Consider the following 15,789-nt stretch of genomic DNA (forward strand, 5'->3'; position numbering starts at 1 on the left):
CCCTGCCACAGAGCACAATGCAAAACTAAGCGAGCCCCGGTGTTTCCGGCTCTTCGTGATGGGTGGCTGCCCACGTACCGGACTCTTGAGACGACGTGTGGTCTGCGGTGAGCTCGCTCAACGAGTCACAGGCTGGCTGTTCGCTCGGAGACGGCAATCCAGCGTCGCTTAGCGAGCCCTGCGCTTGCTCGCGAGCCCTGGAATCGACGCAGGGTTGCCCGGATGGCAGCCGACTGCTGCCACTGCCGGTGCTGCTGTTGCTGCTGGCGCTGCCACCGGCGCCTCCTCCTCCCCCGCCGCTCACCTTCCCCGCGGTACCGGCCGCGGCTGCATGGCGCGACGCGCGAGGAGACCGTTTCTGCTTCTTCCACTTCTGGTCGACCATGCCTCCCGCGCGCATCTTGAGCTGCATTTCAGGCAGAGCAGGGTGAGGGCTCACCTTACGATGCCCGTCGTAAATCCACTGCAGCTTATGAGCTAAATATTTGTAACGCTTTCCAACTGAAGTTGAAGGTGTTTATGCATTAGCTCCAATCGTCCGTCTAATACTGGATGTGGCGGAGCACTGTAACTCTTGTAAAGATGGTCCAATGTGAACAAGTTTTGGTATAACGTTGCTAGTAGAGACTTAAGCTATTTAAAACTGGCCAAACTGATCAAAGGGGTGGCAAAAACTTTGTGGCATAAACTACAAAAAAAAGGACAAGAGCCTTTCACACTCACAGCTTCCCATCGGCAACATGTTGAAAAGCGTTACATAATCCATACGTATGAATGTTTTTTTCAAATGTACTTTAAGGTTTGACTGCACTGCAGTTAACTTTTGGAAATCTGACCAGGAACACAGGATGACTGTGACAGCGCACACGTGTTAGTCAAAGCGAGCAGTTAATCACAAAATGTCTTCTTAGTCATAAACTACTCACCAGGGAGGAATACCACAATCATTTTAATTCATAAAAAAAATCAAATACTGCTTATTATTAATGATGAATAGTGGTTGTACATTTTTTTAAAATGTATATTTACTAAAACGAAACATTACAATACAAAATTGTATATTTATAAAGTGTCCAAACACACATGGTTATAAATGCCATGCGGGGGAGTGCTGCGCTGAGAACACATAATTTTAATTTTTTCATATTTATTTTATTTTACCAGGGAAGGCCCACTGAGCTATATGGCTCTTTTTCAGAAGCAACCTGGTCACAAATTATAGCTCAACAAAGTGGCTTATCATGTGGAAATCCATAGCAGCCAAATATTCTAAAACGCATGTTTGTCAACGTGCAGGGAAAAACCGGAGGACCCGGATAAAAAATTCACACGATCACGTGGAGAACATGCAAACTCGAAATATACAGGTATCAGGGTCGGGATTGAACCGACGACCTCCTGCATACCAGTCGAGGGAGTTAGTATCTCGCCACCGCGGCGCCTGGTAATTCACGTTCAAATGTCGCAATAATATTTTAACGCTAATTTTATTTACTCACACACCCATCCCAGTCGCCACACATCACCCCCCCCCAAGGGCATCCAGCCGGCTGCCAAGACACAAACGCAGTCACAAGCTGGGGTGGGGGGGTGAGACACTGATGATTGATTGGAGCTGAGGCCTATTCATCAGCTGTAAGTGTGTGCACCAAATACTGTAACAGGAAGATTACTAAGCGATCAGACCGAGAAAATAGCCCGGGCAGCTGTACGTGCCCCGTGGCAAGGTTAATCCCACTCCAGACAAAAATAAGGGAATATAAATGTTGTATATTCTATATTTCCGTATTGCAAAAATTATTTTGTGCTTGGGGATACTGTATACCTAAAGGTGTTTGCTTGTTTGAACAAAAACTGTGGCTAAATCTTAAAAGTTAAAATATTAAAAGTACTAACACTAACCCACTTCATTTCCCCCAAAAATTATAACCGCAGTATTAAGTGCCCAGCGCATAACGATGCTAACTTTTAACAGCGACATTTAAAATGTTCGTAGTTTTTTTTTAAGTTGCAGCAAATCATCAGCCTGCCTGTTTTTTTTCTGTGGATGTGGCGATGCAGTCACTCAGCGCACTGAACTTTAACCCCTGACCTGTGTGCGGCAAGTGGCATCTAAACCAGTCCAGGGGAAACCCTGTTATTCACGTGCACTGACCAGCATGGTGAAGTATTGCAAAACAACTTCCATAACCAATAGGGGTGGCTTTCATCCAGAAGCAACATTGACAAAAGGATATTTATTATTTATTGTAATACATAATAATAAAGCCAACAAATGACGCAATTGGGTCATGCCCTGACACAAAACATCTCGGATGATACCTTGCACACGAGGGCAAGACGCATCACATCGCCTCGCGTAACTCCGATTACTTTGGAAAGGAACTAAGAGTCTAACCCACCTATTGACAACACTGACGAAGACTGCGCGAGCCTCACAAAGTCTTATTTTTTGTCTAGTCCCCTCTCACTGCCCCCCACAGCATGCAAATGTCCTTTCAGGCAGACCACAACATCCACCTCAATTTGGAAAAAAGCCTCTTTCCAGCAAAAAAAAAACCCCAGTAGTGTTCTATTATTGCACCATGCTGTTTATGTTCCTTAAGCATGCTCATTTAGTTCAGTAAACGAAAACACTTTACGTAATTAAACGGGGGCATTTGTGCCGAATGGAAAGCTGTTAAACGGCTCCACATTAATGTAATTCGAACGCTTTTACGGACGGAGCTTCGGGACAACCTCTTACCTGAACACGTTTATTTTTCCACAACACAGTGTAAGCCTCGAGAGAGAGAGAGAAAGCAGAGGGGTGGGAAGTGTGTTGGGTTACAGCGCACAGTTAATGCGAGCGGTCCACGTGGCTGTTCAACAGACGCCGCTGCCACCACCGCCACAGAGCCGGGACCGGTTCCGGGTACAGTCACGGCCAACATACACCAAGGGCGCCACAGTTTGCGAGATGTTAACTACATCGCCTGGTATACAAGAGGTCGTGGGTTCGTTCCCGAACCTGACGCATGCTGTACATTTGAAGTTTGCACGTCTCTCTCCCTGTGGTCGAGTGGCTTTTTCTCCGGGTCCTCTCGTTTTTCCCTCCCACATTCAGAAACGTGCATTTAGAGTATTCAAGCTGCTGTAAATCTCCATGTGATAAGTCACTTCGTTGAACTATCATTTGTGGACCGGTCGCTTCTGAAAAAAGTGCTCAACAGCTCAGTGGGCTTTACCTGCTAAAATAAAAAAGGGAGCTCATAGTTAGTTAGCGACGAGACGGCCTAAGCCCCCCGAGGTGCCAGCGGGCAGTGACTATTGGCACGGACAGGCTGCCGCTACGAGTCTGCATTGCGCGTGCTCACTAACGGTACAGCGGTCCATTCTGTGCAATAGTTGGCGATGCTCCTTAAGGTGAATACACAGATGTACGAGGGCTGTATTGTACATTTTACCCAATGTCACCGTATCCATAACGCATTTGATCAGATTAACAGCAACTGTCTGTTTATTTATCAACAAGTTCTGGTGTAATATTTTAATGTATTGAATTTTCTATGGTGCAACATCACATTATTGTTTTTTGTGATTTGCTTTCCTTCCCTATACCTTGCACTCATACCGTGTTGTCGTATTGTTTCTTGTTGTAACACGACTGGACATCTGCGAAAAAGAGCTTTACACCTCATCGGCTTCCTCCGGTACAAATAAATATTCTGATTATTCTGATGCAGCGTTCTCAACGCAAGAAGCAAGCTACCATCAGCAGCAGTAGCAGCAGCAAGCACACTGCCACACAAACAACCCCTCGAAATACATTTCCTTCCCACACTGTGACCCCCTAAAGAGGGCGGCACGCGTTTGACTGCGGCCAACTACGAATACGGCCAGACCGTGGTCGCTTCAGAAAATGACATCGGGCTGCCTAATCCTACACATTTTGCGCGAGAGCTAATGCGATAATTCCCATTAATTCTCGATTAAAGAGGGCGGCACCCCAGCACGTGCGTGCGCGTCAATGCGCGCCGCCCGACAGCTCTGATTTAGTCATTGGTGCGTCTCGGGCTCCTCGTGACATTTGACGGCGCTTATCCTTAGATCAACCCGTGGGTTATGCCCAGGCAACACCTCTTCGACTCCTTGACTGACTCAATGTCATTCGCCCCCGCCAAGTGTGCCTAACCACTAAGAACACACCCTTTGTTTTTTATTCGCATACCTTACTGCGTGAGATTCTCAACCAAAAGGATCAAGTGGCACGATTCAGTGGCTGTATACGCACATGCATACTAACGCCGACATGAACAGCCAGCAAGGGTGTATCCAGTAGACAAGCCCACATCCCTTCACCACAGGGGCTGGTTTCGATTAGTACGGTTGGCTGCGTACGGCGCGAAAGAAGTTCTAGACACATACATTCACGAAGATATACGTGTAGTACAGAAATTGTGATCTCTCTTTTAAAGTGTGTTGGCCTGGCGATGGTTGCCTGGTTATGAGCCGTTAGAAAGAAATCCCCTACGCATGACCTTTGATGAGACATCTTGGGCAATACATATTAATTTGTCCTGCCGAGGTGTGTGGCTGGAAATGCATTGAAGTTAACAGAGCAGCGACATTAGAGACGGTCACTACACTGCGCCAAATGTAGAGTCAGAGCATCTGACAATCATTTGTAAACTTAATTGTGAAAAACGGAAAAAAAACCTTTGTAATAGAAATGTTACAACGCTAACGAGAAAAAAAAATGGCCCACTGGCATTGAAAAGAAAAGCATTTCACGGGTTGTGAAATAAACAAGGGACAATGTAAGATGTCAAGCCACGGTTTGAGATATGCAAATTGGAGACTTGCATATCTTCTTTTAGGTATATAGTACCATGGAATTCCTTACCAAAATTAAACTCAATTTTGTTACTTGATTAATACATGAATATAGGACTAAATGAGAGCCATACAATGAAGTGGGTTTTACTTTCTTTAGTTTAGTGCTTCTCATATGTATGCTGTACTAGTAATAATCCCAAGTAAAACTGTATGCCTACTTTTAGAACTCCATAAAATAAACAGTGTTCATAATACTTCCATACCACGTACTTCAATTAAACATTCATGTAAACAAGGACAGTTTAACACAACAAATACACAATCTTCGACTACATTAGCCCAAGGTATTCTGCAAAAAGAAAAAAAAACCCCAAGGATGATCTGTTTTTCTAAACCGAGTGACATTTGATTAAGCAAATGACTACCATGGACGGTGTGGGCTTGCGTCCCATTTTCCAACGACGGCAGGCACGTCACTGCGGAGTAATCTGACAGCTACCTGGGACCGCAGAGCATTAGAACAAAACTCCAAAGGCTGGCACCAACACTGGCGTCGTTGCTATAAACGCCAAACAGCACTCTGTGGCAATGGGGGGGGGGGGGGGGGGCACGCCACCAACGACACCAGCACCGCAGCCACGTGGCTAGCCGGTCCCCGCGCATAACCCCCCTCTGTGCCATTAGGGACCAACAGGGATGGCCACAAACGTGAATGCGGAAAGGACAGGAAAACCCTTTACCACGAGCTGATGCAGAGCCCCGTGTCAACATCCTGCACACACCACCTGTGTGGATCTGTGCGAACTAAATGACAACCTTAGGTCTTGGCTACGATTTTAGAGCAACACGCTATGCTGATGATTGACCAGTCCAATAGGAGCCAAAAGCCCTCTTTGCTGGGAAAAAAAAACACTCATCCACTCTGCCTTAGAGTGACCCCTAGTGACAAACTTCAGAGTGCTACATTCCACTGACTGAAGCTATTCTGGACTTGGCCGAGCTGGATTTCAATTAAATATCACATTAAAGTCCAGGTTTCTGCATTTAATTTGAGTACCAAACTTCGTAGTGTGAATATTGAGTAACGAGCACGTTGTCACTGGTTTTGGCGTCGCTGTTGAGACTTTAGTCTGAAGATTATTGCTGTAATCCCAGAGTCGAGGGAGTAGAGCACACATGTTGAGTTTATTGGCATATTTGTATTCTTTTTTTGCTTTAATCAAAGGCTCTATTTTATTACATGGAGAAAATAAATTAAAACTAATTTACTGCTTGTTTCTGTCTCGTAATACGTGTGTCATTTGTAAAATTGGACTTCACTTTTCAAACTTGATTAACTCAATTTGTAATTAATAAGTGGGCATTAAAAGAATCCAAGTCCAACATTTCTCAAATTTCGATCATGTCAATTAATGTTTGAGGTCATGAGCTGGCTTTCTGGTTTTTATTGGATGACAATCAGATAACCGTGAAGAAATGCGTCCCATACGTTTCCACCCTCTTGGCATTACTGCGCAGTCCTTGCAGTAATGAATACAGGGAAGAGCAAAGCACGTTTCAAGTTAAGAGCACGTGTATGGGAAGGTATTATGAGGAGGAGAGGCATGGCCCAGTCATGAACCCAGCGCAAGGAATTCGTGCAAGAGTCAGCATCGCAGTGAAGAGAAAACTACGGGCTGCCAGGAAGTGAAAATGACACGGGGGGTGTGTGCATCTGCTACTCCATGTGCAACGGGGTTTCGAAGGAAATTCAACCACCGCAACACTTGTGCGCGGAAATCCACTAAAGCGGCAGAGGAAAATCCTCTCCAAATGCTAACGTGGATTAAACACGGTCGAGTATTGTCTCATCGTTATTCAACAAGTCTGTGACGCACCCTCTGAATGGGTTTTTTTTTAATATGCGTCGCAAATGAAAACCACCAGCTAATGATTCTTTGAGAACTGGAAATAACAAAAAAAATGCGAGAAATAATGGAAATTAAGTAACTGCTTTCAAATACCTTTTTCATGTTTGTGACAATGAAGCTCTTGCTCTCCTCCTTAAACTCTGGTAACCTGAAAAAAACAAAGGCGGCAGTGGATGTTAAAGAGAAGCGTGTGGCAGTCTCACACATTCACAACCACAGCGTGATCCCAGCGGAATCGGAGTGACACGTTAAGTGCGCGACGCTGAACTAATTTCACAGAAAAACCAACACCTTACATACACCCATGTCATTTGGCTCGCATGGTTGGCTACGCACGGCACGAAAGAAGTTCAACATACATCATAGTTAAACAAAAATCTATATTAATTTCTGCGTATTGCACTTGCCTTGCGCATACCATCTCATACTATGTCAGCAACGATTTATTTTAATTGTTAAATGATCATGTTTATGTTTTTCGGGTGAAAATATTTGATCTCTTAATGCTACAACTTGTCATGTAATAGCGATTTAACTGGGTAAGTTTGCGCTTAAGACGTAGCTGTTGTTCTTGTCAATCCCCCTTTCAGCCTGTAATGACCAAAATAACGGTGCAGAGCAGTCGACTTTTTCATGTTAGAGCCTAGCAGAAACATGGGCCACAGGCCAGGGTTAAGTGCAGGAATTTTTTCAAAAGCTTTTGCACCATTGCCTTCAAATCTCCTCATTAAACCTGAAGCATACAATGCAGGATAACGCAGGATTTGTTTTTAATTCAGCCAACACGTGGAGGTTCTGCCGCTGAAATGTAAGGATTTTCAGGAGAGGATTTTTCCCAATCTTGCCCCCGTGTTTGCCTCTAACCTGCTCGGGCCCGCCACACTGCTTCCCTGTAATCCCCCGCCTTTCTGCCGACCTAGGAACTAATCATTTCTAATGCGGCCGTGTGGGCCCATGCTGCGCCGGCAGCTAATACTACATAATGCCAGCTTCTCTACTAAACCTGGGGGGCGGGGCGGGGGGGGGGTCCTGGCTGACAGGAGCCATTCCGGAGCCAGCAGGAACGGCGAGTCGCTGCGAGCTGCCGCCCGGGGTGCGTGCGTGGTGTGTGCGCGCTGCTCATTGCATGCGAGAGAGAGAGAGAGGCCCCCCGTTTTTTAATTAGGCCATCCCCGTGCAGCACCGCTGATGGCTTTGTTGGCACGTTCCGAGGGATCACACAGAATAATGATTATGTGCTATTTCTGTTCATGTGGATTTGTTGACTACTTGGCCTCCTCCCCGCCTGCTGCCCCCCCACCCCACGCCCCGCCGACTTTCTTCCTGCGTAACAATCTGAGAGGGGGGGGGTTAAAGACGCGTGCGCCATCAATGCAGTGCGGCCACGGTGCTGGGTGCAAAGCAGTGGCTGGTATGCCGGCAGATGGGTTTGTTTGCGATCATGACGATGCATTAACTACGGCTCGGGAGTTTCGTTTTCATTTTGTGTACGCTTATGTATTAATTTACTGCAGGCATTAAAAGTGATCAAGTAAAGACAATATTTACATTATGGTGATATTGCTGTGATGGACATAGTGCACAGTAAATTACCTCTCATGAAACTATAGGCTATTATAATATACAAGTGAAAGGAAATACATTTAAAATGAACAAGAGATTTTCCAAAAACAACCAAATGGGAATGTATTTCTTTTACAGTCCACACTAGTCTAAGTGTAGCTGAATGCTATAATTTGTGCCATTACAGCTGGTGGTGGCCTTAACTAAAATATTAATATTTCCATAACATGCCAAAGAGACCATGTGCCTGTTTTCAAAACAATAATTTTTTTTGACAGCTCTGGGCTCTTTAAAAAAAACACACAAAAAAACCACTTGCAATGCAAGGTCTCGAAGTTAAGAGATGGAGGCTCTTGTACTCTGAATGGTTTTCAGGGTTCCATCTCCATGCAATCGATCAGCTAAACCCACCGCTTGCAACAACGACGTTAAGACACGCAATGCCATTGCTGCTCTGCCCGCGCCATGTCTTCGTTTGCGCTGAACGCACCGACGCCCGAATAAAAGACACGGCTGCAGGCCGCTCAAAATGCTGAAGACAATTTGCACACGAGTCGGCAACAGGACAGTATTCACACGTTATTCACGACCTTGCTGTCCGTGATTTTGGCGATCCGCTATCCGTGGGCCAATATCATTGTCCGCGAAATTTGCTATTCACCAGCATCTCCGGAACGTATCCCTCGCTCGCCGTGAATAACGAGGGAATGTTGTCGTGCAAAGAGCCCTACTCTGGTCAAACTTGCAACGGGCCACTTAAGTGTGACGGGACAATGGAAAACCTAACCATTCATTTCGGAGAATGTACAAGGCGGAGAGAGCATCTATTGAATCGTGTACTAGCCTCTCAAATATTAATACCTCTCCCGGTTTGCACGAGGCCACCGTCACAAACAACGTGCTCGCACACCCTGGCTGAGCCCCAGTAAAGGTTCGGTGACCGTGAGCTGAACTTTGCTTCAACAAACCTGCCTACCTACCCCTTAACCTTATCTGAACTCTCAAAGGGCATAGGCATGTCTCCTACTTGGGTGTCGTAAAATTACAAGGCATCCCATTTCCAAGACGCTGTTCCAATGTCATCCCTCACGGTGATACTGCGATGTGTTATACGGGCTTAATTCTAGCGAGCGATGCCACTCCTCCTCAACACCGCAATTGCTATAATGACAAGCGGGCTGTGACTTGCACCTTGCTGTCTACAGGATAATTGCCTTGCTGTAAAATTATCCAGCTATACTAACCATTAGGCTGGATATCCTAGTGGTTAGCGAAAATACCACCGAGCCAGTTTTCATAGGTTTAATGGTCTGGATTCTGTTATTATCCAGGTGCGTTGCTTTCAAGTGGATGTTAAAGGCGCGAGGACAATAACGCGTGATAATAGGCTTTGTGTGGCTATGTCATGACTCAAATGTGCCACATTTCAAAATGACTATCAAAGACAAGTTCTGTATTACAAAAAAAAACTGCTGTACAATTATAGGTATTTCAGGGGATCTATCCAGTGTCAATGTTGTTATACTAAATAGCATGATGGACATTTCAATTTATTTTACAGGAAATAGCTACAACACATACACGTTAAAGCTCCTTAACCACGCAAATTTCCCCGGTTTATTTTGTACACATTCCAAATTGACACTTTTTTTTCTGAAAGTCAATTCAAACGCCATTCAACGTCTATTTTAAAAGAGTCTTCATTGCCGATCAGTCATTAAGTTCTGAAATGTATGTATTTTTTGCAGTTACTTAAAAAATAAAACTGCGTACTGAGAAACACCGCTAAATGAAACAAAAGGAATATAATATTTAGAAAGAAATGTTGATGTAAAATATTAAAATAACAAATGCATTATTTTAATGATTTTTCCTAAGCATGGCATCATTATTCCCCAACAACAACAAAAATTGACAATCTCAATATCCTTTATTAAAAATGAATGCATTCAATTGCACTTACTATATTAGGTAAACACATTCTAATGCCAAAATCCATATGCAATAATCTGTCTGCCTCTCTTGCTCTCCGCCACTCCTTGGTATGTCCCATTCAGACGCCGAATGGAAACACCCCTTTATGTATTTTTAATCGCACTTTGGGTGGCTAGAAAACTACTTTTAGGCTTGCATTAGCTCCCGATCAATATGCAAAGTAGAAGAAGAAAAAACTAAATCATTTGAAGCCTTCCGCCGCGACTGACGAGGCAAACAATGGGGAACCAGTATCAGCAGCCGCGTTCGACGCTGAACGCTGGGGCTGGCTGGAGTTGCACGGATCGGACACCTGATGGAGCCATGGTTCCTGGTTGTAAGGCTACTACTACTCCTCCTCTCCAGCAGAGCAGGAGCTGCCCCTTCTCCTCCACTTCACTTCAGGGCCACACACTCGCTAGCTCAAATCGTCGCGCACCACTTGCCTTCACTCGTGCGCGCGTAGAGCCGCTTCTGGACCCTGCCCATGCCATGTGTGCCATTGAGATTATTTAACCGGAGTTCTCCGCGATGGTCAATGCAGATTTGCTAAGGTAGGAAGCATAGGCGTGGGAGCACAGATGTACAGCACAACAACAGATTTGCCCTACTTGTGTCTGATGCCCAACATGTGGCCCAGCAGTAACATCTGCTGCGTGCATTGGTCGCCCGTACAAGCTTTCAAAGACCAACACGATTGGGCGCATTCCGAGTGATTTGGTAATTTTTTTTCAAGATTCTCCAAGTTTGGCTCCATGCCTCCAAACATGTGTCCACCCGTAAAATGTTGTACGTGATACAAGTTGTTTTTATAATTATTATTTTTTGGCGCCGTCAATCGATGACTGTGAAATACACAAGGCGCTGAAAACAACGTTGGGGCCAACGTTGATTCCACGCGCACGGTGCATGGGTAATTCACAAAACCCATGGCCCAGTATCACACCAATGCAACAGCAGCTCCTTTGCTCCAGTCTAGTTCCATCCAGACACCCCTGAGATGACGGATATAATAGAACTGCAAGGGGCTTTGTAACCTCAACGTTGTACATCCAACGTTCAGGTTTGGTATGCGTGCCATTCTAAGAGCGCAAGGCTACTACGAAGGCGCTGTGTTTTAACAGTCTGTTGTAGTTTCACAGTAGGGGGGGGGGGCGATGGGGTACGTGTAATCTCAATTGAGTACATTTGCAGGTAAGTTTCTTCAAATGTGGCAAAATAGGACGATGTTGCCAGCACACATAATGACTTACTCTTGCAAATGTCACAAGATCTTCCAACGTCCACTTCTGGCAAACTGCCTGATGAAGCTGGTTGTAATTACCAGCGAAACGTCGGACTCCAATTGCAAATGTTATATAGGTATACTCTCCAACACACAGGGGTGCTGAAGCCGTAACAAACTGGCACATTTTGTTTACATGACAAACCTTACTAATTGGCTGTGTCGGGTGGTGATGGGGTTACAACACATTAATATTTCTAGATTTGAAGCTTTCGTGACTGCGAGGATTCATATTCTTAGTTCTTTCGGTAAAGTCACGTAGGTAAAAAATGAAATTAAAATTAATAAAAATAAAATAAAAATCACGACGTTTCGGAGGCAACACAAGTATCAAGTGGTACAGCAAATCTGGCTGTGACGGTCCCATCTGATGACGGAGACTTGTGTTGCCTCCGAAACGTCGTGATTTTTATTTTATTTTTATTAATTTTAATTTCATTTTTTACCTACGTGACTTTACCGAAAGAACTAAGAATACGTTAATATTTACGCAATCGAATCCCCCCAAAAAAACCTTTATTACGAATAATGTTGGTTGCGAAAGCCTACGTGTTAAATTGGCGTATATATATTTTTATTTATGCTGAATACGCACAGCAGAAATTACCAAGGCGGCCCCTGCTGAGCTGGAACCACTTTACTTGATACAGCAATCGTGCTGTGACGGTTCCACCTGAAGACGGAAGCTTGTGTTGCCTCCGAAACGTCGTGATTTTTTATTTTATTTCTATTATTTCTTTTATTATTTTTATTATTTGTCTTTTATTTTTTACCTATGTGACTTTACCGAAAAAACCTAAGAGTATAGAACCACAAGCTTCGGCGGAAAGTGGGGGGAACGCGCTTCCGATGGCCCACGTCACCACCGTTCGGGACGCGCTGCTCCTCCGTGGAAAAAGTGCCCCAGTAGAGACCATGGCTGCCGGCATTTAAAAAGACGGTTGCCGCATCGCGCGCTTTCAGATGCGCTTCTGCGGCCGTCTGGAACGCTCTTCCTTCCGATATTAGGAAGCCACTGGAGCTAAGCACTTTTAAATCATCTAGATTTAAAACTAATTTCTTTAGAACTGCTTTTTGTGTTTAGTTTGTTGTCCTTCCCCCGCACCACCGATTAGCGCCGTTGGCTACATATGGTGTGAAAGACGTTCAACATATGTACATTGAGAAGCTTCGCTCAAGCGAGCTGTCCGTTTCCTTCGCCTGTGTTAATTTACCTGGCGAAGAGGAGCTGCACCATATCCACCAGCGTGTGTTCAGCGGATTTCCTCAGCAGCTCTGAACAAAAAAAGCAAGTTTAAAAGCATTTGAGAGCTTAATTCAGAGGTGCATAACTAGTAATATACAAGGAGCTTAAAATAGTTAAAAGTTTATGCCCCAAGAGAATTTCAGCACACGCTTACAGAGTTTATACATTTGGAAGTAGCAAACCAAATAACAAAACTGCGCAAACAATGCTGATAATGTTTCATGTTTTACAAAATGCGGAAATTCTGTGAGAACACAATAGCCCTTGAAATAAAATCCGTATCCGTAAAGACGAAATGCAAAAACTACGCAACATAAAATAAAATATCCAATATGAAATGACCAAGCGCACGGCTTACGACAAAACACCTTTATATAAATAACTAAATACCAACATATCTATTTGCACGAAAATAAATACGGACTCGCTCGCCGTACGATTGAATGGAAGTTGGAGATTGCAATGCAAAGACATGCAGGCAAATATATAAAATATACAAATAAGGGTTTTATCAAGAGGCCTGACATTATCACAGATCCCCCGGGGAGAGGAGGCGCAGAGTGATGGGGAACGCATCTGTTTACTCGGGATTACGCCGCCAATATTGGCAGCAAGCGGCACGAGCGCTCGGCGGCGCGGTAATAACGGGCGCTTCCCAACGGGGGGCACCAGAGAGTGCGAGCTGCCACAGCGCTGGTGCTCACTCTGTTTGAGAGTGGGATTAGCCAGCCAATATTTCCCCTGCCTCGAGCCCTACCACAATCTTTATCCCGCCCCCTCTCCTTCCCCCCCCACCCCTCCCCACCACAAAGAAAACTCGCACCCCCGCACGCATGCACGCACAGCCAGCCAGCTCGCCCGACCCCCCCCCCCGCCGCCAGCCCCCGCACCGCGGTCCCCACGCCGCGTGCAGTAATAAAGTACGCCTCCCAAAGGGGGCATCGGCGCACAGCAAACACCAGGGTCAGTTCCAAATTAAAATTAACTTTCATTACCCATCCGAGCAGGGACTAAATTACTTTCATTAACGCTCACGGTACCAAAATTATTTTTTTCATTTCATCTTGGAGCCAATTAACTACAGTCTTGTTTGTATATTTTATAAATATGTCAAAAATGTTAATGTTATTTCATGAACGAAAATTCTTTGTTTATTTTTCTCAAGGCGAGAGATATATTTAGACGAAAGAAATTCCCTTTGCATGTTCAATTACGATAAGCAGATCAGATTTCCAAAATGAAGGGCCGGGTTTTACAAGCGGCGTGACCGTTTGCTTGAATCAAACTCTGAATTAAGCGCGAGGGTAAAAGTTTGGAGAAAACCACTCTTGGCGAGCACGTAGTTAAGAGTCAGGAGTGTTTATTTGAAAAGGTTTGCCATGATGCAAGTAGAAAAGGCAACATTCCACTTGCAATCCAGTCCAGGTGCACAAGCATTAATACAAAATAACACCGCCTCCCATCGCTCGGTAAAAAGGATTTGCTTTGCGCTTTTCTAGCCGATTTCACTTATTTATTTCAACATGAAATTTGGCCCAAACGACTCTGTGTGTTCCAGGCTGAGGTTATTTAAAAGCAGGGATGTTTAATATAAACATAGCACAAATGAGTGATGTTGCCATATATTTCATGTTTACTCAATTTATACCGATACTAACTCAAACAAAAGGCTCGTACGAGTCAGAATAACATCCATTAAGAAATAGGAATGCATGTCTTGTATTTGTCGTGTTTTGCTGTTTACCTGTAGTCAAGAAAGTTCCTTTGACCTCTAACAAGCATTGGGTGATGCACTCTCCATTACCATTCCCAGGTCAGTAAAGGAAATTCAAAATATAGTTTAACAGGGACCAGCCAACACAAAACAACCACTGCCAATTTCCTGTCAAATGGTGTTCTTATTTTACACAAAGGATGGTGGGGGTGACCTGAGCCAAAATTGTCCGGGGCATTAACTCATGATTTCACAATTGGCAACAAGGCATTCAGAAAATGAGGGAATTAAATTTATCCAGAGGTGAAGATTAATGTAGGGCTGCAAGGTGATCAAAGAGATTGCAGTATGACAACGGATTCTTCAATCTATCTGTGCAAAGCTTTGAGTGTTACACCCCCCGCCCCCACGTGTGTGGATTTTATCTGGGCACCCCAATTTCCTCGCACTTGTGAAAAATATATGAATGAATTGCAAGATCCTCCGAAACAAAAACTTGAGACTCAGTGAGGCTTTCGTGGGTAAAGAAATTTTTAAAAATGTATTCTTATTATTATGGTAAACACTATCCATTGCAGGGACACGAATGTTGTCCTTCCCCCACACCTCTGATTAGCGCGGTTGGCAATGTACAGTGCGAAAGAAGTTCAACATACATAAAAATGAAAAACATATCAGACTCTTGTATACATAGGGCAGGTATTGAAGATGGCCCGATAACAAAATTATGAAATCAAGTATTGAACAAGAAAAGGGTGGTTGAGACTCATGATGGAATGGCAGCAAATGGTGGGAAAATCAAGGAGCATCACGCCAACTCCGCTTTTGGCTCACCATCGAACAAGACGTTCACTGCATTGCCCGCATTCAGATGCGATTCTGCGGCCGTCTGGAACGCTCTTCCGATATGAGGAAACCACATATCTTTAGAATTGCTTTTGTGTTTAGTTTGTTGTCCTTCGCCCCGCACCACCGATTAGCACGCTTGGCTATGTACGGTGCAAAAGAAGTTCAACATATGTACGTGACAGTCGGTCCACCCCAGCGATGGAGCAATGAGTTTGACTCCTGTGGATTTTTGCATTGCCAGACCATGACGAATGGCGAAGGCTTGAGGCGGCCTTAATCGACCAAGATAAATAATGGATGTGCAGGTATCACATTTGCCACGGGGTAGAGACCTATATTCTTGGGTCTTTCGGTAAAGTCACGTAGATAGGTTCAAAGAAAATAATAAAAAATAACAGAAAACTACGACGTTTCAATCGCAACGCAAGCG

The 15,789-nt window shown here is 44.6% G+C and overlaps 1 protein-coding gene across 7 annotated transcripts in view; it reads right to left on the reverse strand.

Annotated features, from left to right (window-relative positions):
- The window catches only part of GBF1 (golgi brefeldin A resistant guanine nucleotide exchange factor 1), a 168,492-nt gene that overhangs the window by 69,179 nt on the left and 83,524 nt on the right, over nt 1-15,789 (reverse strand). For 5 of the 7 annotated variants that reach the window (XM_078597445.1, XM_078597450.1, XM_078597447.1 and 2 more), the window contains exons 7-10: nt 12,765-12,825; nt 6,822-6,876; nt 2,747-2,782; nt 79-406 (exon numbers count right to left, since the gene is read on the reverse strand). In XM_078597445.1, coding sequence (XP_078453571.1) covers nt 79-406; nt 2,747-2,782; nt 6,822-6,876; nt 12,765-12,825 — 480 coding nt within the window. The remainder of the gene's footprint in view (nt 1-78; nt 407-2,746; nt 2,783-6,821; nt 6,877-12,764; nt 12,826-15,789) is intronic. The other 2 variants (XM_078597451.1, XM_078597448.1) reach the window with 1 other exon arrangement.

The sequence above is a fragment of the Lampetra planeri genome, chromosome 9 (assembly GCF_965212315.1).
Source record: "Lampetra planeri chromosome 9, kcLamPlan1.2.h2, whole genome shotgun sequence".
NCBI classification, from domain to species: Eukaryota; Metazoa; Chordata; class Hyperoartia; order Petromyzontiformes; family Petromyzontidae; genus Lampetra; species Lampetra planeri.